Genomic DNA, 23475 nt, shown 5'->3' on the forward strand with positions numbered 1-23475 from the left:
GCACAGCTCCAGTTGCTGTCGCGGCTTCCGGTGCTAGGTGGAGGGAAGGAAGGAGGGAGCCGGGGAACGGGCCAGGGCAGCAGCCGGGCTGAAGTCGGCTTGGGGAGCCGGAGGGAGCGGAACGGAACCTCCGGGGCGGAGGCGGTGGCCGCAGCGGTGCAGCTGATAGGAACAGGTGAGGGGCTGGGAAGGGAAGGCGGGTCCAGGTAGAGAAGAGGCTTGGACCGGGTGAGGGCTGAGGAGATAGAGCGCCTCCCGGGCCCCGCCCGGCACTGCCTGACGTGGGGCGGTGGGATCCTTTACACCCGAGAGCTCGGAGAGGGCGTCAGGACAGCTTCGCGCCTGCCCCAGCATTTGAAGGACACGGAGCTGGGGTGGGGGTGGGGGTGGGGGTGGGGGGCGCACACGGATTTGTCCTCCGCCTCGCACAAGGGGGCGACCTGGGCTGCAGTTAGGTTCTTGCCTGCAGGAGGTGGGCTGTTGAGGGGGAGGAAAACCGTCCGGGGAGAGGTGATGCGGGGGCGGTGATGGCTGTTTGTATCTTTTCCGTTAAAGGGCTAGGGAATGCTGCTTTCTTGTACTCCCTCTTCCTCCCCCACCTTAGCAATAGGAGATCGAAGAGAAGCCTTGCTGTGGTTACACCCCCTCCCCCATCATAGGGTAAGGGTGCGTAGGGGGTCTGGGGGGATAGCCAACGGGGCAGGCTACTGGGGCACCACAGGGACGCTATTCTGGTAGAGGTTGCGCTTTCGAGTCTAGGGAACCGCAGGTTGGGAAGAGGGCAGCAGGTGGGGAAAGGGTGGAGAGGAGGCAGGAGAAAGGGGGAAGGGGTTCTGATCTTCCTGGGAGAAGAGAGGTGGGGCTTTCCTCCCCCAGGCGGAGCGGGGGCGGTCTCACAGGAGGAGGGAGCATCTTGTCACTGGCCCTGAGTTTGTGTCTTCCAATCCGCTTTCTTTCTTTAGGAAGTACCAGGATTCCCGGAACAGAAAATGGAGCCATTGCTTACGCGAATCGTTTGAGGGGAGGAGGGGGAGTTGGGGAGGTGGAGTTCCCAGTTAATACGGGCCACTTGATTAGCCGAGTGATAGCTGTTCTTTTTGGGGAGTTTCCTATTTGATTACTTTATGACTGGTCTCCATCTGTCCAGGCCAGGAGGAATGTGGTGGAGGAGGTGGAGGATTGTGGTATGTGGTCAGGAGTGAGAAGAAATAGTAAGGTCATCCCGATGAGGGAGAAATGTAACCTAAAACCTGTCTCTGCTGTTGTTGGATTGGGTCACCCCTGGTCTATGGCATGAAAGTTTTATTGGGAGGAGATCTGCTGCAAGGGTCTGATTGCTTGCGTCAGTGCAACAGGACCGAATCTAGTCTCTGCATACCTCCTTCCCTGTTCTCAATCAGGTAGGTAGTAACAGTCTTTGCTGCCATTTTGTCTTGGGCCTGTTGTTGGGGTAGGTGTCTCCACTTGCCATGAGTTGGGACATGGGACAGTGTTATGGGACAGTGGATTATCATAGCCCATTGGACCTGAGCTTGAAAAACATGTCTGTAAAAGTTCTTTCTAAGAAACGAACCCATTAAGGTTCAGCTTTTCACAGAATGAATGATTGACCTTGGATTCAGCCAGTAAGGGCTCTCATGTATCACATATTCACGTGTGTCCGGCTTCCCAGCATGGAATTATTACCTTGCATAGTTAGAATTTTTATAGGTGTCTATCTTGCTTTTCCAAAGAGACTAGAAGCTTTTTTACTACAGGAATTGGATTTCCACAATGCCCATGCAAACAGTGGAAACCCATGATGAATTTAGAATGTGAATAAGTAGAACTCAACAAGCTTTCTAACTACAGTTTAAGGAAAGGGCAAGAGATGGCTTGACTGTCAGCAAAAGTGCCTTGAGATAGCTGAGCAAGGGTAAAAAGACCTTTGGCTTTTGTAATTACTTGGCTGAAGTAATTAAGAAGTCTTGGTCTCTGTGCCTTCTAAAGAGGCACAAAATAGGCATAGATAATGGAAACTAAGACCCAAAAAGAAAAATATTACTAGAACACAGAGTTATTATCTCTAGTCCCAGATTTCCTGCTTCCCCATTGTGGGCAAAGGGAGCTCCCCATCAGACCTAAGTCCTTCGAAGTGTTATATATGAATTGGGATCCTGGAGAGTTTGGAGGAGGGACCGATGTATGTATGTGTGTGGTGTCTGGCGCAGAAGTGATACCAATGAATGGTAGCTGCTATTATTATACTGAATGCAAGTATAAAAAAGAGCAGAGAGCAGACTAGAAAGAGTGGAAGTGAGTGAAAAGTGCACAGAGTCATATTGTAGTGTGCATTTATCTACCCTACTCTGTGTGTGTGTGTGTGTGTGTGTGTGTGTTTTGTTTTTTGGGTTTTTTTTTTTTTTTTTCTCAGACTCACTATTTCCTTAGCGCCAGTTAGCAGATATAGATACTGAAATGCTCTTCCCAGACTGCACAAAATATGGAATGCTTCAAGAATTTGCGTGTCATCCTTGCTCAGGGGCCATGCTAATTTTCTCTGTATCATTCCAATTTTAGTATATGTGCTGCCGAAGTGACCACATCCACCCTGCTCTTTTACACTAGAGTCATAATAAGAGGAAATGGACTCAGGACAGAGGGTGGGATTTATTGGTTAGAAGGAGGAACTTTTTAAAAATCAGGTTAGTTAAAGCTGAGTATGTAACTGAGGGAAACTGGAATCTGCTTCCCTATATACCTTTATTTTTATTCACTTAGGCTGGAGGTCAGTGGTGTGATTATAACTCACTGCCGCCTTGAACTCCTCGGCTCAACCCATCCTGCACTTCAACTTCCCAAGTAGCTGGGACCACAGGTGTGCGCCACCATGCTCAGCAAATATGTTTTACTTTTTGTAGAGACAGAATCTCACTATGTTGCCAGGGCTGGTCTTGAACTCCTGGCTTCACTAGATCCTCCCACTTGGCCTCCCAAGATGCTGAGATTACAGGCATGAACTACCTACCATGCCTGACCTCTCCTCACCATTTTTGTTGCAAGCAAATTTAGAGACAGAATTAAGAGTGGATATTGGAATCAGACAAAATTAGATTCAAATCCTGCTTCTGCTAATGACCAGTTGCATGTTTCTTGTAAAATTGCTTGTCCTGTCTTATCTTAATTTTCTTCATCTATAAAAAAGGTAAGGATAGTATCTACCTAATATGATTTTTAAGAGAATTATTATTTTTTTGGTTGTCAGTAGAATTAAATGAGATAAATGTAAAGCGCCTAGTATTTTATAAAGCACATAGTATCAAATAACTGTTAGCTGCTATTAATAATCCATCATCATAATACTAATAATATGAACACTCAGGGCTGCCTTAGAGGAAAAGAGGTTTACAAAAGAACACCTTGCTGCCTGAGGTGCTTGTGTAGAGGGATGATTGTTACCATGACTTTCTATGCTGGTCGTAGGCTTATGAGCCGCAAAATCTTTTTTCAGCATCAGCTTCACAGAGACAGCTCCTGCAGCCTGAGTGGGAGGTGAAGCTGGAGCGAAGCAGGGGCCCTGAACCATCAATTTGGATGTAGGGTGAGGACATGGGGGCACAAGAATAGTATTCATATTAGAAAAGTCAGTGTGACTCTGAGATAATAGTTCTCTTCTAGAAAAGAGCATCCTGATGACCCAGGTCAGGGATTTAGATTTCTAGGTCCCCTTATTTTAGGTATCGGTCAGTATTTCAGGATCCATTTCATTTAGTTCACTCTTTTCGTTTAGTCCAGTCTTTAAAAAATGTCTGCCTTTGAGTATCTGTTTCAAAATATGGCCTAGATATCGTGATACCTGTATAATTCACTGTCTACCGTACTGTCTTCTCTGTAACATCTGTCACAAATATAGTTAGAGTGCTAATAAAACTAGTTGATAAAGAAAAGACATGGGGAGCCTTTGGAAAGAGTCCCACAGATGTTTGAAGGCTTCATATTATAATCTAGGGAAGAACTGACTAAAGTAGGGATTTCATGAATATATTAGAGCTTTGTCATGGACTTATGCAAAGGATCTGTCACACCATGTAGACCAGAAAGGAAATGGCTCAAGATTTTAGAAATCCACCATTATTATTGTATTCCTGAAGAAAGTTGAGATGACTGGGTGTGGCAGTTTTCTTGGTACCTTTTAATTCTCCCATTACTGCTGAAAGCCTGGCCTAGCTTATGTTTAATCTTCAGCATGAGCTTAAGATGCTGGAGAGTATTTACTCTGTTGAAATGGTTTATGTTCTTTATTTTTTAAATCAATCAAAGCTTAAATAAAATTTTATTTGAATTCGAATACATAAAATGGATAAAAGTGGAGTTAATGGTGGTGTAGTTAACGGTGGGGTGTAATTACAGCCTCTCATACGATCTTTCCTCTCTTCAAGAGAGAACCCTAGGGCTCTGAGGACATGGAAACCATTTCTTCAGTTTGTCAAATACAGGGAAAAGGATCAGGGACCACCTATAGAATACTGTCTTCCTCAACCCCACAAGTGTTTTGCCACCCTCAGTAGAACTGTTCTCAACAAGCATGTCAGTCACTAGCTACAGGTCAGTTATTGGGGTTGGATGCTGGGCACGTGAAACATGAATAAGGCACAGTATGTGCTGGCAAAGAGCTCACAGTTTAGTGAGGTGCTTTCTAGCCTTTTAACAATCATAGCATACACAAAAAATGGTAATAGTGAGAACTGAAATCTGAGATGGCTGGCCCAAGAGGGCTCTAGCCACCCCAAGGCCTGCCCAGCCATCCAGTGGCTGATAGGGTCAGTATTTCCAGCTGGCCTATAATGCACTAGAGGCACATTGGGCATTTCCAGCTCTGGAAAGCAAAACAGACAAACGTGAATACATTTGTCCTAGAGTAGAAGTGTGTTTGGGATGCTGATGGATCACAGATAACTCTTATTTCCCAAGTAGGCAGTTCTCTGTTCCTATGTGTCCTTAGGCTGCTCTGTATAATGATGGCCTTGTCCAAATCATGTCTTCCTTGTTTAAGCAGTTTACTGTCAGCTCCATCTTGACTTGCACAGTGGGACCAGATTGGGGGCAGAAGATTATTAGGGCTCTAGGCTGACTATTGGAGTTTAGGTGATTTTGTAATTAGGAATGTATAGTGTTCTGGATATCCAAAACTATAGATGTGGGCATTGGATTGGAGCGGCTGTAGAATATCAGGAGCTGTAGTAGTTGTAAACTGGTGAGATTCTAAGAATAAGGCAAACTGAAAGCTTTGGGCAGAGGGCAGTGCCACAGAACATTCCATAGAAACAAATGGGTCTAGTTTTTATCTTGTCACTGTTTTATCCGGCTAGGATTCTAAGACCTTGTCCTCTGTTCTGACTCATTTGCTGAGAGTTGTCCATGGCTCGGATCTCCATCAGACAGGGTGGTTCAGGATCCTTCTTTACTTCATAGCTGTGGCTTCCTTCAGGTTTGTGTGTCCTGGAGTCTTCTCCAGGATTGTTCTTTGACTAGATGGGAAGCTGCCATAACAATTCTGGCCTGAGCCTAAACACCACCAATTGAGTTAATTGGGGCCTAATTTAGTTAGATATGTTTTAGTTTGTACCAAAACTATAGCTTTTGATCCTCCCTCTTTTCTTTTTTATGTTCTATCCCCATTGGTGTCTATGATGTCTTGCTCTCTTGATTTCCCTTCTACCCCTCTGGTTGCTTCTCACTCCTTCCTGGCCTGCTTTTCTTCCCACTATTTTATTTATTTTATTATTATTATTATTTTTTTCAAGACCGAGTTTCGCTCTTGTCACTGAGGCTGGAGTGCAGTGGTGCAATCTCAGCTCACTGCAACCTCCACCTCCTGGCTTCAAGCGATTCTCCAGCCTTGTCTCCTGAGTAGCTGGGATTACAGGAATGAACCACTATGCCCAGCTAAATTTGTATTTTTAGTAGAGGCAGGGGGTCTCACCATGTTGGTCAGGCTGGTCTTGAACTCCTGACGTCTGATGTTCCGCCCACCTCAGCCTCCCAAAGGGCTGAGATTACAGCTGTGAGCCAGTGCGCCTGACTCCTACTACTTTAAATGTTGATATTATCATCAGGCAGGTTTCTGCCTTTGCCCTTTTCTCCTCTCCCATTGTGTACACTATACCTAGATACATTAGTTAGGATGTATTAGTTGCAAAAATAGAAAACACATGTGGTTCAAAGGCTGAGAGAATTTTTTTTTTTTTTTTTTTTTTTTTTGAGACCGAATCTTGCTCTGTTGCCCAGGCCAGGGTGCAATGGCGTGATCTCAGCTCACTGCATCCTCTGTCTCCCAGGTTCAAGCAATTGTCCTGCCTCGGCCTCCTGAGTAGCTGGGACTACAGGCGCCTGCCACCATGCCTGGCTAATTTTTGTAATTTTAGTAGAGATAGGGTTTCACCATGTTGGCCAGGCTGGTCTTGAACTCCTGACCTCAGATGATCGACCTGCCTTGGCCTCTCAAAGTGCTGGGATTACAGGCGTGAGCCACCATGCCCGGCAGGCTGAGAGGATTTATTTATTTATTTATTTATTTATTTATTTATTTATTTATTTATTTTATTTTGAGACAGAGTTTTACTCTTGTTGCCCAGGTTGGAGTGCAATGGCATGATCTTGGCTCACCACAACTTCCGTCTCCCAGGTTCAAGCGATTCTCCTGCCTCAGCCTCCTGAGTAGCTGGGATTGCAGGCATGTACCACCACCATGCCTGGCTAATTTTGTATTTTTAGTAGAGACAGGGTTTCTCCATGTTGGTCAGTCTGGTCTCCAACTCCCGACCTCAGGTGATCCACTGCCTCAGCCTCCCAAAGTCCTGGGATTACAGGCTTGAGCCACCAAGCCGTGCCTCAAGGATTTATTAAATCATATAGCAAGACATCTAGTAGAAAGGCAGCCATAGGCCAGATGTGGTGGCTCATGCCTGACTTAGCACTTTGGGAGGCTGAGGCTGGTGGATCACTTGAGGTCAGGAGTAAGAAAGGGAGACACAAAAGAACATGTATTGTATGATTCTACTGTGAAGTACCCAGAGCAATCAAATTCATAGAGACAGTAGAATGGTGTTTGCCAGGGGCTGGAAGGACAAGGGGAGACTTTGTTTAACAGGTACAGTTTCAGTTTGGGAAGATGAAAAAGTTCAGGAGATGAATAGTTGTGATGGTTATACTACAGTGTGAATGTACTTAAAGCTACTGAATTGTATACTTAAAAATGGTTAGAATGGTAAATTTTATGTGTATTTTACTATGATTTAAAAAAAGAAGCCAGCCTGGTATAGTGGCTCATGCTTGTAATAACAGGGTAGATCACTTGAGCCCAGGCGGTCAAGACCAGCCTGAGCAACATGGCAAAACTTCAATTAAACAAAAATTAGTCAGGCATGGTAGTGCATGCCTATAGTCCCAGCTACTTGGGAGGCTGAAGTGGGAGGATTGTTCAAACCGGGGAGGTAGAGGCTGCAGTAAGCCACAGTCACACCACTGAACTCCAGCTTGGGTGACAGAACAAGACCCCATCTCAAAAACAAAAGAAGCCAGGCATGGCAGTGCAGGCCTGTAATCCCAGTTACTCAGTCTTGCATGAGCCCAAGAATTAGAGGCTGTAGTGCACCATGATGGCACCTGTGAATAGCTATTGTACTTCATCCTGGGAAACATAATGAGACCCTATCTCTAAAAAAGAAAAAAGTCTAATTTACCACCTTGATACTGTCATTAAGGACCCAACTGAGTTTTTTCTATTTTTCCACTCTGACATTCTGGAGTTTTTGATGTCTGTCTCTTCATGGTTTCAAGATTATTCTAGCATCTCATCCTTCTGCATCAACATCCAAAGGCTGGATAAAAGAACATTGCCATAGGTCCTTTTCTAAGATTGAGGGACCAGGCACAGTGGCTCATACATATAATCCCAGTACTTTGGGAGGCTGAGGTGGGAGGATTGCTTGCGGCCAGGAGTTTGAGGCCAGCCTGGGTAACATAGTGAGACCTTGTCTTTACAAAAAAAAATTTAAAAATTAGCCAGGCATGGTGATGTATACCTGTAGTTCTAGCTACTTGGGAGGCTGAGGTGGGAGGATCTCTTGAGCCCAGGAGATGGAGGCTGCAGTGAGCCATGATCATGCCACTGCACTCTAGTCTGAGTGGTAGAGTGAGACCTGGTTTCTAAAAACAGCAGTAATAATATAAACAAACATGTTCACCCTCAGATCTGTTCCTCTTGTATTTTTTTCCTGAAGAAATGCCACCCAGTCCCTAGGCCAGAAACCTGGGAATCATCTTTGATCTTCCACTCTCCTGCCTATATTGAGGCACTCATTAAATCCTGTAGATTCTACCATTTTGATATGTCCTCTATTTCCACCTATAGTTAAGAACTTGTGATTTCTCACCTGTATTACTATATCTCCTAAGCAGTCTCTGTGTCTCCAGTCTTTCCCCCTCTAATTTGCTTCTGAAACTTCTGCCTTTAGAATAGTCTTTCTAAAGAGTATACCTGATCATGTTACTCAGCATGGCTTTTAAAGCCTTTCATGATCCATTCCCTGCTTATCTCTCCCACCCCATCCCTCATCATCATTTTGTTTCTTTCTTTTCTCTCTTTCTTTTCTTTTTTTTTCTCTCTCTCTCCTTTCTTTCCTTTCTTACCAAGCCTCTGTCACCTAAGCTGGAGTGCAATGATATGATTTCAGCTCACTGCAACCTCTGCCTCCTGGGTTCAAGCGATTCTCCTGCCTCAGCATCAGTAGGTGGGATTACAGGCCCGTACCATCACACCCAGTTAATTTTTGTATTTTTAGTAGAGATGGGGTTTCACCATGTTGACCAGGCTGATCTTGAACTCCTGACCTCAGGTGATCCACCCCCCTAAGCCTCCTAAAGTGCTGGGATTACAGGTGTGAGCCACTGCACCTGGCCATCATTTTCTTTTACCCACCACCATGCTGTATCCAAATAAGCTACTTCCCAGTTGCACCTGGCTTTGGCTAATAAAAAATGCCATCTGGCTGGGCGTGGTGAGTCCGGCCTGTAATCTCAGCACTTTGGGAGGCTATGGCAGGTGAATCACCTGAGGTTAGGAGTTCGAGAGCAGCCTGGCCAACATGGTGTAACCCCAAGCTCTACTAAAAATACCAAAATTGGGCCGGGTGTGGTGATTCAGGCCTGTAATCCCAGCACTTTGGGAGGCCATGGTGGGTGGATCATCTGAGGTCGGGAATTTAAGACCAGCCTGGCCAACATGGTGTGAAACTTTGTCTCTACAAAAGTACAAAAATAGGCCGGGCGCAGTGGCTCACGCCTATAATCCCAGCACTTTGGGAGGCTGAGGCGGGTGGATCACAAGGTCAAGAGATCGAGACCATCCTGGTCAACAAGGTGAAACCCCGTCTCTACTAAAAATACAAAAATTAGCTGGGCATGGTGGTACATGCCTGTAGTCCCAGCTACTTGGGAGGCTGAGGCAGGAGAATTGCCTGAACCCAGGAGGCCGAGGTTGCGGTGAGCTGAGATCGCGCCATTGCACTCCAGCCTGGGTAACAAGAGCGAAACTCCGTCTCAAAAAAAAAAAAAAAAATAGTACAAAAATTAGCCAGGCATGATAGCAGGTGCCTGTAATCCCAGCTACTTGTGAGAAAAGTAGGAGATTGTTCTCTTACTTTTGTCTCCCTCTCTAAATCCCTAGTTCAGTATGTCCAAGTAGTACTTGGGATAATTGCTTGAACCCAGGAGGTGGAGGTTACAGTGAGCCGAGATTGTGCCATTGCACTCTAGCCTGGGTGACAGAGCAAGACTCCATCTCAAACAAAAAAATTATCTGGGTGTGGTGGTGGGCACTTGTAATCCTAGCTACTCAGCTGAGGCAGGAGAATCACTTGAACCTGGGAGGCAGAGAATGTGGTAAGCCAAGATCATGTTATTGCATGAGTAGCTGGGATTACAGGCATGCATCACCATACCCAGCAAATTTTGTATTTTTAATAGAGGTGGGGTTTCACCATGTTGGCCAATCTGGTCTTGAACTGACCTCAGGTGATCTGCCCACCTTGGCCTCCCGAAGTGCTGGGATTACAGGCATGAGCCACCACGCCTGGCCTGTAATCTTCACTTTAAGAGGCTGAGACTGGAGGATCATTTGAAGTCAGAAGTTTGAGACCAGCCTGGTCAACAAAGTGAAACTCTATCTCTACCAAAAATAAAAATAAAAAACTTAGCTAGGGTGTGATGATTGGGCCTGTAGGTCTAGCTACTGGGGAGGCCGAGGCAATAGGATTGCTTGAACCCAGGATTTGGATGCTGCAGTGAGCCTGGATGGCAGAGTGAGACCTCATTTCTTTTAAAAAAAGAAAATTATCTATATAAATTTTTTTAGAAGTCCTATCTGAAACTTAGGTTCTTTTTTTTCTTTTTCCTTTTGTTTTTTTGAGACATACTCTGTATCTCACCTGGACTGTAGTGCAGTGGTGTGATCATGGCTCATTGCAGCCTCGACTTCCTGGATTCAGGTGATTTCTCTTGTCTCAGCCTCCTGAGTAGTTGGGACTATAGCTGTGCACCACCACACCCAGCTAATTTTTTACTTATTTTATTAAAAAAAAAAAATAGAGACAGGGTTTCACCATGTTGACCAGGATGGTCTCGATCTCTTGACCTTGTGATCCGCCCACCTTGGCCTCCCAAAGTGCTGGGATTACAGGCGTGAGCCACTGTGCCCAGACTTATTTATTTTTTATTTTTGTAGTGATAGGCTTTTGCCAGTTTGCCCAGGCTGGTCTTGAACTCCTAGGCTCAGACAATCTTCTTGCATCCGCCTCCCGAAGTGCTGGGATTACAGGTGTGTGCCACTGTTTCTGGTTCAGTCTTTTAGTTTTTATTTTTAGCTTTTTGAGACAGTCTTGCTCTGTTGCCCAGGCTGGAGTGCAATGGCGTGATCTTGGCTCACTGCAACCTCTACCTCCTGGGTTCAGGTGCTTCTCCTGCATCAGCCCCCCGAGTAGCTAGGACTACAGGCATGCATCACCATGCCCAGTTAATTTTTGTATCTTTAGTAGCGATGGGGTTTTACCATGTTGGCCAGGATGATGTCCTTCTCTTGATCTCATGATCCACCCACCTCCTCCTCCCATAGTGCTGGGATTACAGGTGTGAGCCACCGCGCCTGGCTCTGGCTCAGTCTTTATGCCTTTGCACACACTTCTCCCCCATTTTCTCTTTATTGTCTGATTACTTCCTCTTCTTCCTTTAGGAGTCTGCTCAGGTCTGACCTGAGAATTATGTTTGGGAATCACCCTTTACCCTTCAGTGTTGATTTAATGCTCCAGCTTTCTGTCCACATAATACTATGTGCTTACTCTATTCTTACCCTCCCACTGTTTTGTAATTCTGTGTTTTCCATTAAAGACTGAGTTTCATGAAGACAGAAATTGTCTTTCTCTCTGTATCCCTAGTTCAGTATGCCCAGTAAATGTTTGATGAATGAATAAAAGCTGACATCAGAAGCTATTTCTTGACTTTGGGAAATCTTTAAGTTCAGTAAAAACCATTGAGATACTAATCTAGGAGTTCTTGTATTCTGATTTCAGTGCTCTTGATGCAAAAACTTGGAGTTTACACAGGTCACAAGCAAGCTGCACCAAGAAAACTCAGTACAGGCATACTCTGCTTTTGTTTCCTTAAATTATATTGGTCTGTTTACTTAGCTGTGCTAAAAATAGCATCTCTATCAGTGATACTTCAATTCGAAAATTAAGAACAAAGCTGTTTTTACTGCACTGTGCCTGGCAGCAGAGGGTTTGGAAGACTCTGGTCTTCCTTCCCCTGGACCCTGAAGAGGAGGAGGTAGTGCCAGATCAGGAGTTTGCTCAGAGGTGTCTCATAGCACATTCTTGATCATTCACTGGAATCAGTTCAAGGGAGTATGGGCTGACTGGGATGTGTGACTCTTAAAAGCACCTGGAGATTGAGGCAGGTATGTTCTGTAACATACGCAAGGAAAGATGGCTGAGCAGCCAGTTACAATAACAGCCTGCTTCTGCTGAGGGGGTGAGGTGAGGGCAGTGAGTTGTCCTCAAGTGAGGACATCCTCAGATGAGGCTTAAATCAGCTGATGTGCTTAACTGAACTACAGTGTCCCACACAGATTGTACTAGAGCACATATTTGGGTTCCTATTATTGTTTTTACCTGTGTTAACAAAGTTTCTGACTGTAAAACAGAACATGAAGATATCCTCTAATAGCAATATTAGTATATTCCATTCTTCATCTTGAGCCACTCACTTTCCGTCTGAACTGCTGATTTGGTTTCCAACAGCCAATGGAATCCTGGCATTTTGTCCTATCAACACAGGAGTTCCATCTGTAGTGAAAGAGAGTAACTATAGGCTATATAATACATAGAGAATTTACGGTTTGTTTGGTTTGCCGTTCTGCTTCCTAGTGCTTTTTCTAGAAAAGTATTGTGAAAGTGAGAATAGGCTCTTTAGCCAAAGATTTGTGTTCATGGCACAAAGCTGAAAGCTGCTACCGACTTGGTGGTAGGGCAGCATGCTCTCTGGTAATAGCAGGGACAGGGAAGGCCAAGACAAGAAAGCCAGCATCCACTTTGAAATGCTCATTTAAGTCAAACTCCTGATTATACTTAAAGAAGAGTCATGGCCAGGCATGGTGGCTCATGCCTGTAATCCGAGTACTCTGGGAGGCCCAGGTAGGCACATTGCTTGAAGTCAGGAGTTTGAGACCAGCCTGGACAACATGGCAAAACCCTGTCTCTACTAAAAATATAAAAATTAGCAAGGCGTGGTGGTGCATGCCTGTGTAATCCTGGCTACCTGGGAGGCTGAGGCACAAGAATCTCTCTCTCTCTTTTTTTTTTTTTTTTAAGACGTTGTTTCGCTGTTGTTACCCACACTGGAGTGCAATGGCACGATCTCGGCTCACCGCAACCTCTGCCTCCTGGGTTCAAGCAATTCTCCTGCCTCAGCCTCCTGAGTAGCTGGGACTACAGGTGCGCACCACCATGCCCAGCTAATTTTTCTATTTTTAGTAGAGACGGGGTTTCACCTTGTTAACCAGGATGGTCTTGATCTCTTGACCTCGTGATCCACCCACCTTGGCCTTCCAAAGTGCTGGGATTACAGGTGTGAGCCACCGCGCCCGGCCCAAGAATCTCTTGAACTTGGTTACTCACTGCAACCTCTGCCTCTGCACTCTAGACTGGATGACAGAGCGAGAGTCCATCTCAAAACAAATAAATAAAGAGGAGTCATAATGTCCATTAGTTTCAAGGCCCTGGGCTGCATCAGGGAGACACATGATAGCTACTGGATATATATTTTTTGAGATGGAGTCTCACTTCGTTACCCAGGCTGGAGTGCTCACTGCAACCTCTGCTTCCTGGGTTCAGGTGATTATTCTGGCTCAGCCTCTGGAGTAGCTGGGACTACAGGCATGTACCACCATGCCCAGCTAATTTTTTTTTTTTTTGAGACAGAGTCTCACTGTTGTCTTCCTGGGCTGGAGTGCAATGGCACAATCTTGGCTCCCTGCAGCCTCCACCTCCCCAGTTCCAGCAATTCTCCTACCTCAGCCTCCCGAGTAGCTGAGATTACAGGTGCCCGGCACCACGCCCAGCTAATTTTTGTATTTTCAGTAGAGATGAGGTTTCACTATGTTGGCCAGACTGGTCTCAAACTCCTGACCTAATGTGATCCACCTGCCTCAGCCTCCCAAAGTGCTGGGATTACAGACGTGAGCCACTGTCCCTGGCCTTTTTTTTTTTTTTTTTGAGACAGTCTTCCTCTGTCGTCAAGGCTGGAGTGCAGTGGCGTGATCTCTGTTCACTGCACCCTCTACCTCCCAGGTTCAAGCGGTTCTCCCACCTTGGCTTCTCAAGTAGCTGGTATTACAGGTGCGTGCCACCATGTCCAGCTAATTTTTGTATTTTTAGTAAATTTTGTATTTTTAGTAGACAGGGTTTTACCATGTTGGCTAGGCTGGTGTTGAGCTTCCAACCTCAGGTGATCCGCCTGCCTCAGCCTCCCCAAAGTGCTGGGATTATAGGCATGAGCCACCACGCCCAGCCAGCTGTTAGATATTTTATCAGTTATTCATGAGTCCCACTGCATATTAAATGCCAAGAGAGAATCCCACCAGTTTTAGTCTTCTAGTCCTTTTGTGTTGTTCCCAAACCTGTCCTGGGTCAAATATGTGTGAAAAATGGCTGAGAATTGACAGGATATCTAAGCAACTAACTGTGCATTACCTAGAAACACCAAATCCTGCTGGACAGAAGAAATAATATAAGGACATCCTCAGATGAGGCTTAAATCAGCCAATGTGCTTAATTGAACTCCCACGGTGAACTTAGCACTAGAGGGAGGACAGATTCAAAATAAATATACATAGTCTTTGCCCATAGGGAATACACAGTTTAACTGAGGAGACAGTAAATACACAGACTTACAAAAGAAGAAAAACTCCACAAGGTAGTAAATGCCACATTGAGTGGTTAAGGTCATTCAAAAGCCTTGATGTGGCATGCCAGGAAATAGAAATAGATGTAACATTGGGATTAGCTTTTGAACCAGTACTTCAGCATGGCAGCCTAGGAAAGGAACAAATCAAAGGACAGTGTACCTGTGTTCTGGGGCAAGGGATATTGGCTCCTTATATCTTTTTCAGTCACCACTATACTCACAGTTGGTAAGCATTTAATCAGCAATAGTTTCAGTCATAAAGGACAGCAAGATAAATGAGTGGCATAAATTTAATTCAGAATCTGGGCCAAAGCCTGATACCACACCTTTAAAAGCAAAGTGTCATCTGGAGCTGAAGGAAAGGCTGCCTGAGCAGGAGGCAGACTAAAGACTAGGAAGACTTGCGGAAGGTTTAAATTTCAGGAGGTGTTAATAGTATAACCAAAAGTTAGACTACTGCAAATTGCCAAGGTTGATGGGAGCTGCTTTTAGCTGGGTAGGTCCCTCAAGGGTCCTCGGGAATCTGTCCACCTTGGTGAGTTGAGGAAGGTAGGGCAGGGAGGAAGGCTAGCAGGTGGCTCGACTGAAGTTGAACCCTAAGGTTGAGCCAGCTCTTCTTCCTGGGGTATGAACCTTCTGGGTCAAGGGTAGGGCTCATCTGGGGAACCTACTGAGACCGCCACACCTGGCTCATTAGTAGCTGTCTGAGGAGGCCTTTTGAAGATGAAACACTCCATAAGCACTCATTGTTTCTGTTTTTTTGTTTTGTTTTGTTTTGTTTGTTTGTTTTGACAAACTAGTACTTTGGTCTCAGGGACTGTTGATCTGGCTCAGTTGCACTAGTGTGGAATTTGCTGCAAACTGAGAGGGATGGTAGGGGGAAATGTCATAAGGTTTTGAAAAAAAAACCAAACCCCCATGCTTTAGCTTGTATATAGGATTCCTTCCCATCCACCTTTCACATTCTTGGGTTTAGGCATACTTGGTCTTGACCTGTCCCTTTGGCTGCTGGGTTTGGGGTGTGCGTGTGTCTCTGATTCCCAGACTCTGTAGATAATGCCAGCAGCTGGCATACGGTGATTGCTGAATAAGCCGCCCGCTGACACATGCCTCCTGCGGGCACAGAGAACTGGCTTGTATGGGTGATTCTGAATCCTCATTTTATTATTGTTTCAAAGATGCATTTCTGTGGCTATCCTGTGCATAGAATCTGATTCTCCCTTGAGTTAATGGCTGGGGTGAGCAGATAGACATTTTGTACCTTTGCAATGGTTCTTTTTTTCCTTTTTTGCCAGTGAAGTGTTCTAAGTGGACGCATAGATACAGTGGTTCTTAATACTCCTGTTCATCCTTTCAGCAAGTTGTTTGTTTTTGAGATGGAGTGTTGCTCTGTCACCCAGGCTGGGGTTTAATGGCATGATCTTGGCTCACTACAACCTCCACCTCTCAGGTTCAAGAATTCTTCTGCCTCAGCCTCCTGAGTAGCTGGGACTACAGGCACATGCCATGACTCCCGGCTAATTTTTGTATTTTTAGTAGAGACGGGGTTTCACCATGTTGACCAGGCTGGTCTGGAACTCCTGACCTCGGGTGATCCACCCACCTCGGCCTCCGAAAGTGCTGGGATTACACAGATGTGAGCCACTGAGCCCAGCATCAGCAGGTATTGGTTACATGCCTACCATATACCAGGCATAGCATCCAGTCTGAGTGAGCTGCCAGTAAAGTCAGTAGAGACCCTGGAGCTTAGTTCAGTTATTCAACTATCGTGTGCTAGGCATGATTCTTGGTACTGGAGACAGAGCAGTGAACAAAACACGTAAGGAGCTGATATCATAGGAAGAATAAAATAATCAGCAAGAAATAAATATATAATGTGTCAGATGGTGATAAATGTTATGAAGAAAAGTAAAGCGGGATAAATGGGGTAGGGAGTGGTTTGTGTGTCTATGTGTGTATGTGTTATGTAGGTGGTTTTGGGAGGCCTCTTTGGTAGGTGACAATGGAACAGACAACTGAAGTGGGTGAAGGAGTAATCCATGATGGTTATCTGGGAGAGAAGCATTCCAGACAGAGGTGATAGCAAATATGAAAGCTTTGGGCCAGGCATGGTGGCTCATGCTTGTAATCCCAGTACCCTGGGAGGGTAAGGCAGGAGGATTGCTTGAACCCAGGAGTTTGAGACCAGTCTGGGCAACATGGTAGGACCTTGCCTCTTTAAAAAAAAAAAAACAAACAAACTTTGAGGCAGGAAAGGAACGTGTTGGGTAATTGAAGTGGAGTAAGCAAGGGAGAGTGGTAGATATCATGGGAAAAGTAGAGAGGAGTGTAGGTCTGTAGGACCTTGTAAGCCATGGTTTGGGCCTTGGGTTTTACTGAAAAGGAGCTATGAAGCCACAAGAGGGTTTTGAACAAAGGAATCATATGACCTGAGTTTGGTTTTAAAACTACCCTAGTATGTGGAGAATAGGCCAAAAGTCTTAGGGGAAAAGCAGAGAACCAACAAGATGACTGCCCCATTGCCACAACCACGTGGAACAGCTCTCCTTGGATGGGCCACAGTGAGCCTAGGATGCACTTAGCTGAGGAGTAAACGGTAGCCCCGCCATACCCCACCTCTCTACCGTCAGTGCAGTGTTCTTTGAACAGGGCACAACATTATCAGCTGGCATTCCACAGAGCGTAAAGGATCATCAGCCTCTTTTAGGAGTGCAGCTTTCTTTAAGTCTCATTTATTTTGGTATGGAAGAAAGATGGAGTTGCAGAAATATAAGAAGGGAAGGGGCAGTCTTTTGATTAGAGCAGAGAGCATAAACCTTGGGAAACTGGCAAGCCTGAACCTTGTTAGCAGTCACAGAAAACCACTCCTCATTCCACTTCCATCCTTTCCAGAAGTCTCAGGGTAAGGTTAGGAGAGGGAGGGGCATTAATGATTTGCAATGCCTTGGAGTATAGGATAGGATGTCAGAACTGAAGGGACTTTAGAAATCATCTAGTTCAATCCCCCCCTCTGTTTACAGGTGCACATATGGAAAGGTGAAGGAACTTGGCCAGAGTCACATAGTTAGATTATTGGCAGAGCAGGGATCCTTAGTGTTTACTGCTTTGTTTCTGTTCCAAGAGAGTCAATATGTATCTGAGTGGGCCTTGGTATGTAACGTCCTCTCAGGCTCTCAGTTTGTCATGAATGAACTCTAGCATGACCTTAGCAAATTCCATTTACTTGGAAGTCCTGACCAGCAAATGATGGTATGATTTTACATTTCTTTTGTCTAGGATCAAGTACTCCAAACCAGGGACCAGGCCAAAACCAGACTGCCACTGCCCCTACTTGGGCCCCACTGTCCCTAGAAAGCAGCTGCTGTGATCATGGGCAATATCTTTGGAAACCTTCTCAAGAGCCTGATTGGGAAGAAGGAGATGCGCATCCTGATGGTGGGCCTGGATGCTGCAGGAAAGACCACCATCCTATACAAGCTGAAACTGGGGGAGATCGTCACCACCATCCCTACCATTGGTAAGAGCACAGCTTGGACGTGGACTTTCATTCTGGCAGCTGAGGCAGGGCAGGGCACCTATTCCTGGTTCCCCCACCTGGTCTATTCTCCCCAGGAAAGTCCATGCAATTTGTGGAGTTCAGAAAGGAGGGCCGGGCGTGGTGGCTCACACCTATAATCCCAGCACTTTGGGAGGCCGAGGCAGGTGGATCACTAGGTCAAGAGATCGAGACCATCCTGGTAAACATGATGAAACTCCATCTCTACTAAAAATACAAAAACTTTGCTGGGCATGGTGGCTCAGCCTGTAGTCCCAGCTACTCGGGAGGCTGAGGCTTGAACCTAGGAGGCGTAGGTTGCGGTGAGCTGAGATCGCACCATTGCACTCCAGCCTGGGTAATAAGAGCGAAACTCCGTCTCAAAAAAAAAAAAAAAGAAGAAGAGATGGGTGTTGTTTAACTTACTGGTAGGTGCTGGGGCTGTTGTTTGCCCACCTAATCTGGCTCTCCCTGCTGTGGGAGCTTCCATGGCCTGGCACTCAACAGTTGCCCTCAGGCATGGAGTTGGTTTGTTCTCTGTGTTGTTTGGAAAGCAGGTGAAAGGCTTTGATGTTCCTGCCAAAGGCCTGGAATTGCTTGGGGTTAGATCTTTGGTGGCCAATCTTGGTTACAGTCTGCTGAAGGGAGGGAGAACATTGCCATGTAGATGGAGGCTCCAGTCAGCATTGTCAGCTGGCTCTGCCTTTGGGGCTCCAGGATGCCAGCTCAGTTCCCTTTCTTCAGTCTGCCTCTCAGACCCCACATCTTAGCTGAAGCCAACTCTGATGGCCAAAGTACTGGAGTAGGGCTGAGTCATTTTGCAGGAGGGAGAGCCAAAGACTGAGTGGAAAAGTCAGAAAAGTTGGCCCACATTACCCAGGCAACTGTGAACCTCTTGACCCACCTTCCTCATCCTCTTCTACTTCTCTTAGGTTTTCATTTTGGCCTTTAGGCTGCTAGGTTAAGGATTACCAGGTCTGAGGAAGCCATAGCTTTTTTTCCATTGTTGGTGTCATGACCCCCACTGGGAGAAAGCAGAACCAATCTCATTGTGATGTTGTTTGCGGGCCTAGTGTTTGAGGCCAAGTGGCCATTGACTGTTTTCTTCCAAAGGGTTCAACGTGGAGACAGTAGAATATAAGAACATCAGCTTCACAGTGTGGGATGTGGGTGGCCAGGACAAGATTCGGCCCCTCTGGAGACACTATTTCCAGAACACCCAAGGTATGCCCAGGCCTAGCATGGGTTGGCTGAGTATGAGCAGAAAGTGTGGCTATCTTTCTTGTTAATGTATGCTACCCTGCTACAGCTCCTGGGGATGGGAGAAAGGGAGGAAAGGGAGCAAATATTTGGAGGGTGTCAGGCAGGTGTTGTCTTTTGGTTGGGGGCAAGGGGGTTACCTGCCATCTTAGTGCAGCCCATGCTCTGCCTCCCTAGGGTTGATATTTGTGGTCGACAGCAATGATCGGGAGCGAGTAAATGAGGCCCGGGAAGAGCTAATGAGGATGCTGGCAGAGGATGAGCTCCGGGATGCTGTGCTCCTTGTTTTTGCAAACAAACAGGTGAGACTTCTTCCCACCCCTGAATTTGGCTGTGGAAACTGGCTGTGGAAATCATTGGGTCTTGGGCCTGTTATATGGGAAACCCTGTTACTATACTCTCAATTTTAGAAGTGTGGGAAATTGAGTACTTGGCTTCTTTATGTCCCTCTTCTTGTGCCCCACCCCAGCTTTATTTAGCAACATTTCAGTCCTCAGGGATCGCCTCAAATCTTTCTTTCATCTTGCCTATTATCTACTTTAGTAGATTTGGCCTCGCTCCTGCTGTCAGACAGACCTGATTCTTTGGTCAGTCTGAATCATGTCTCTACTTCCTTACCAACCTCATATTTGGTTTCCAGTTCCTCAGTACAGTGACCTCTGGTGCCTTGAATCTTGGGTTCTAGGGTGACTAAATCTAAAGTAGCTCCTTAGGATCTTCTTGTGGGTTTCCTAAAATAAAGGAGGAGGGGAAGGTGCTGGTACACATTTCTTTGATAGATGGGTGTTCTAGAAGCCTTTAAAAAATCCTGAGGCTTCTTTTTGTGTGTCTCCCTCGTGCTCCAGGATCTGCCTAATGCTATGAACGCTGCTGAGATCACAGACAAGCTGGGCCTGCATTCCCTTCGTCACCGTAACTGGTACATTCAGGCCACCTGTGCCACCAGCGGGGATGGGCTGTACGAAGGCCTGGACTGGCTGGCCAATCAGCTCAAAAACAAGAAGTGAGAGCCAGGCAGCCCTATCCAAGTGCCCCACCCACCCCTGACATACCTACTGTCACCCTGCCCACTCCTACCCCTTCCTCTCCATTGCAAGTGTGGCCAGGGCCCTGGGTATCATGTCCGCATGCCCAGCAAGAGCCTCGCCTCCCCTGCCTCCCCTTCTTTTTCCTGTCCACCTATATGACCAATCCCTAATTGCTGTCCTGATGATGAATTATTCCAATTTTACTGGATTTAAAACAAAAACAAGGTTGTTATGGTTTCATGGGGTGGCCCTTCTCTCTCTCTCACCCTCTGGGTTTCGGGAGGTCGGGTGGGGTATTCTCTTTGTTTGGCAGTGGTTGCTGTGCTCTTGGCATCTGAATCCTTTCCCTGTCCTCACAAGCCCTCCTATTCCCTGTCTGCCTTTCCTTCGCTACCCTCTCCCTGTTCTACATGGAAATTGCACGGGCCTCTCTGTGTGTGCGTGCATGTGTGCGCCTGTATATACATGTATAGAGAGAGATATATTCATCAGGGCCAGGGGGAAGCGGGGAGAGGGTGGAGTGAAGCTCAGGGCTTGCAGCCAGGACACTGCCCACTGGAGCCTGTCATCTGCCCCTTCCATGTTGGTGAGATTAAGGGAAGGAGGTAGGAGGGCATTAGTCAGGCTGGACTGCCCCAGTCTTTGACTGGTTACCCTAGTCTCTGCAGGTAGGTTTTTCTGGATGATAGGACAGATAATGGATTCTCCACCACCATTTTCCTTGTACTTCACTCTCCACCCTTCTTAGGGCTGAAGGGTGGCATTTATCTCTAGATGACTGTTCCCAAGGAACTGCCACTGTGCTCTGCCTTGTTATTGGGAAGGAGAGAAGAACCAACTCACTCTTATCAGCTTAGAGTGTTCAACTGATCCTCCCCCACCATCCTCAGATCTGTTCCTCTGAAGCTTGATGGGGATGTGGGGATAGCAAGTCCAGGGTGTGTGGTAGGGACCCAGGGCATGGGAGAAGGGAGGAGAAGGCCTCAGATTTTTCATCTTCATTCTCTTTTGTTATTAGGAGAAGGTGAGGCATGGATCAATCCTGTTCCTGCCTTCCAGTGCCCCCCACCCTTCTTCTGATCTTGGGAGCTGGATGATGATTCATCTGTCCTTGGTCAGAAGTTTTCTCACCCTAGTAGTCCTGCTGGCCTGACCAGGGCTGACTGGGTGTTCTAATGAGGAGCTGGGGAGTGGGGTGACATAGCTGACCTCAGTATCAGCCCCCCTCTTCTCCAACTCTTGTTTTCTAGTCCAGAATGTGCTGAAGGATGAAGATTTTCAATTGTTTCCAGGCCCTCAGATCATCCTTGCTGTCCCTTCACCCTCCATGTCCCTGCCCTCCTCACCCACTTCTCATAAATAGATCTGGGGGTTAGAGTGGAGGGAATAAAATCCTGAAGTGGTTGTCAGTGCTTGTGGGATGCAGTGGTCTTCCCCCCATTATTATGTAGTTCAGAAGCTGCTGCTACTGCATCTCTCTGTCTGCAGGGGGCACTTGTCCCTGAGGTCCTGGCCTGCGTCCTGACTTCTGTAGTTTCTGTGACGACATGGCTGTCCTGTGGGCTCCTGTGTGTGCTGGCTGTGCCCTGAGCTCTGAGACAGCTGCCCATAACCTTTCTGCTAAGGTCAGGGCCCAGGGCCCCCCCACAGCATGGCTGAGGGACACCTTCCCAGTGGGGCTGTCCAAAGCCCCACTCCATGGGGCCAGGTTTCCTGGCCACTTTTTTCTATAGCAGGCAGATCAATACCAGTAACCCCATCCAAGATCGAACTGTGAAAGAGCGGTTCCAGGGGTATCTTCCCTCAGTGCCAGTTACTTAGTAATGTTTTACCCAGGATGCAGCAGGTGTGTGCAGGTATCTTGCCCTCTAGGCGAGTGTTCACGTGGTGTGTGTGTGTGTGTGGTGTGGTGTGTGTGGGGGTGTTAGAGGTTCTATTTGATTTAAAAATGTGTTCATTCCCTTGACACCATGGATGCTTCCCTCCGTACTTTTTATTTGCTGTATTTCCCATTGCCTCTCCCTCGTTGAACTCTTCCTTTTCAACCTCAAGTCATTCACGGCTGTTGTCTGTTTGCCCTTTTCCATGTATATGTTTTTCCAACTTACGATTCTCCACTCTATCTTTGTGGTTCGTGAGGACTTTACCTCTTCTCCTGCCTCATTCCCTGTCTTTCTCTAGTTAGATGCCAGTCCTAAATAGGTTTTCTTCACTTCAGGCCTCACCCCTCACCTCGTGTTTTAGGGCTCTAGGGACGAATCTGGGGCTGAAAGTGTTAAAAGGTTGCCTTGGGGCTGCCCCAGATCTGTCCAGCAGGGGGCAGTAAGTGACCTTGGTAGTATCCCTGGCTGCTAAGCCCTTGGCAGGGGTGGTCCTTTCTACATTCCCATTCACTTAACAGCTCTTTTGGGATTGGGTGTTTCATTCCATTTCTACCCACTCCCTCTCCTGCTCTCCTCTGGTAGGTTTAATTTTATGCTTTCCCTGATTCTGGCTTTCTACTTCCTGAGGACTTCCCCCTCCCCCCACCCCAAAGTTTGTAGTGTTATAGTGGTAACTGCAGTTCTGAACTGGGTTTTCTCTTCTTTTTTCCTCCTCTGGAATGTAGACTGTATATGTTTAATAACTCACCTTCTCTATCCTTGCTCAAAATGTGGGATAACGCGATGACTGTGACCCCGGTTGGAAATTAAACTTGTTTTATGCAGCTTTGGAGCAGACCTTCATCCTTGCTGTGCAGCAGCCATGGGGCAGTGATTCAGTGGTGAGGGTAGTTCTGTTTCTGGTTCCTCTCTCCATAGTGCTCCTTATTTCAGCAAAGGAGTAAAAGGCACACTTGATTGATAGAGAATGGGGTTAGGGAGGAATCTAGTCCCGCTCCATACTGCTTATTTCTTCCCATCATATCCCGGTGGGGAGCCCAAATGAATTGGGCATCAGAGTGTGAGGGCTTTGTGACTTTCCTCCTCTAGTTCTAAAAGGTTTAAATCTGAAATTAGCCATATTTATCACCTGTTGGTGGACTATAGGGACTTCACTGGCTGAAGGGCCCTGAACTTGGAGGGCCCATATGCCTCTACTTTCAGATCTCCTCAGCCCTGCACATGAGGTGCTTCTAGTTTGAACAGAGACCTCTCACCAATCTAGTTCTGGACT

General features: G+C 46.5%; 1 protein-coding gene and 1 non-coding gene across 5 annotated transcripts; one reads left to right on the forward strand and one right to left on the reverse strand.

Annotated features, from left to right (window-relative positions):
* Positions 1-23026, forward strand: ARF3 (ARF GTPase 3). 4 transcript variants are annotated; one of them, XM_035256962.3, is made up of 5 exons: positions 1-175; positions 17773-18013; positions 19145-19255; positions 19469-19593; positions 20137-23026. In XM_035256962.3, the coding sequence occupies exons 2-5, from the start codon at positions 17866-17868 to the stop codon at positions 20296-20298; spliced, it is 546 nt and encodes a 181-aa protein (XP_035112853.1). In that variant the 5' UTR covers positions 1-175; positions 17773-17865; the 3' UTR covers positions 20299-23026. The 4 variants fall into 4 exon arrangements, with proteins under 4 accessions (XP_035112853.1, XP_035112856.1, XP_035112855.1 ...); XM_035256964.3 differs by lacking the exon at positions 1-175 and adding an exon at positions 961-1400; XM_035256965.3 differs by lacking the exon at positions 19145-19255.
* LOC118144582 (U6 spliceosomal RNA) lies at positions 2477-2583 on the reverse strand. The gene has a single exon (XR_004729350.1). It is a non-coding gene; the product is annotated as a U6 spliceosomal RNA (small nuclear RNA).
* Positions 23027-23475: the final 449 nt, after the last annotated feature.

The sequence above is a fragment of the Callithrix jacchus genome, chromosome 9 (assembly GCF_049354715.1).
Source record: "Callithrix jacchus isolate 240 chromosome 9, calJac240_pri, whole genome shotgun sequence".
In the NCBI taxonomy this organism is placed as follows: Eukaryota; Metazoa; Chordata; class Mammalia; order Primates; family Cebidae; genus Callithrix; species Callithrix jacchus.

Coding starts and splice junctions, on each gene's coding strand:
- ARF3 (XM_035256962.3), top strand. CDS start 17,866: ATGGGCAATATCTTTGGAAACCTTCTCAAGAGCCTGATTGGGAAGAAG. Junction 18,014..19,144: donor CACCACCATCCCTACCATTG/GTAAGAGCACAG, acceptor TTTCTTCCAAAG/GGTTCAACGTGGAGACAGTA. Junction 19,256..19,468: donor CTATTTCCAGAACACCCAAG/GTATGCCCAGGC, acceptor CTGCCTCCCTAG/GGTTGATATTTGTGGTCGAC.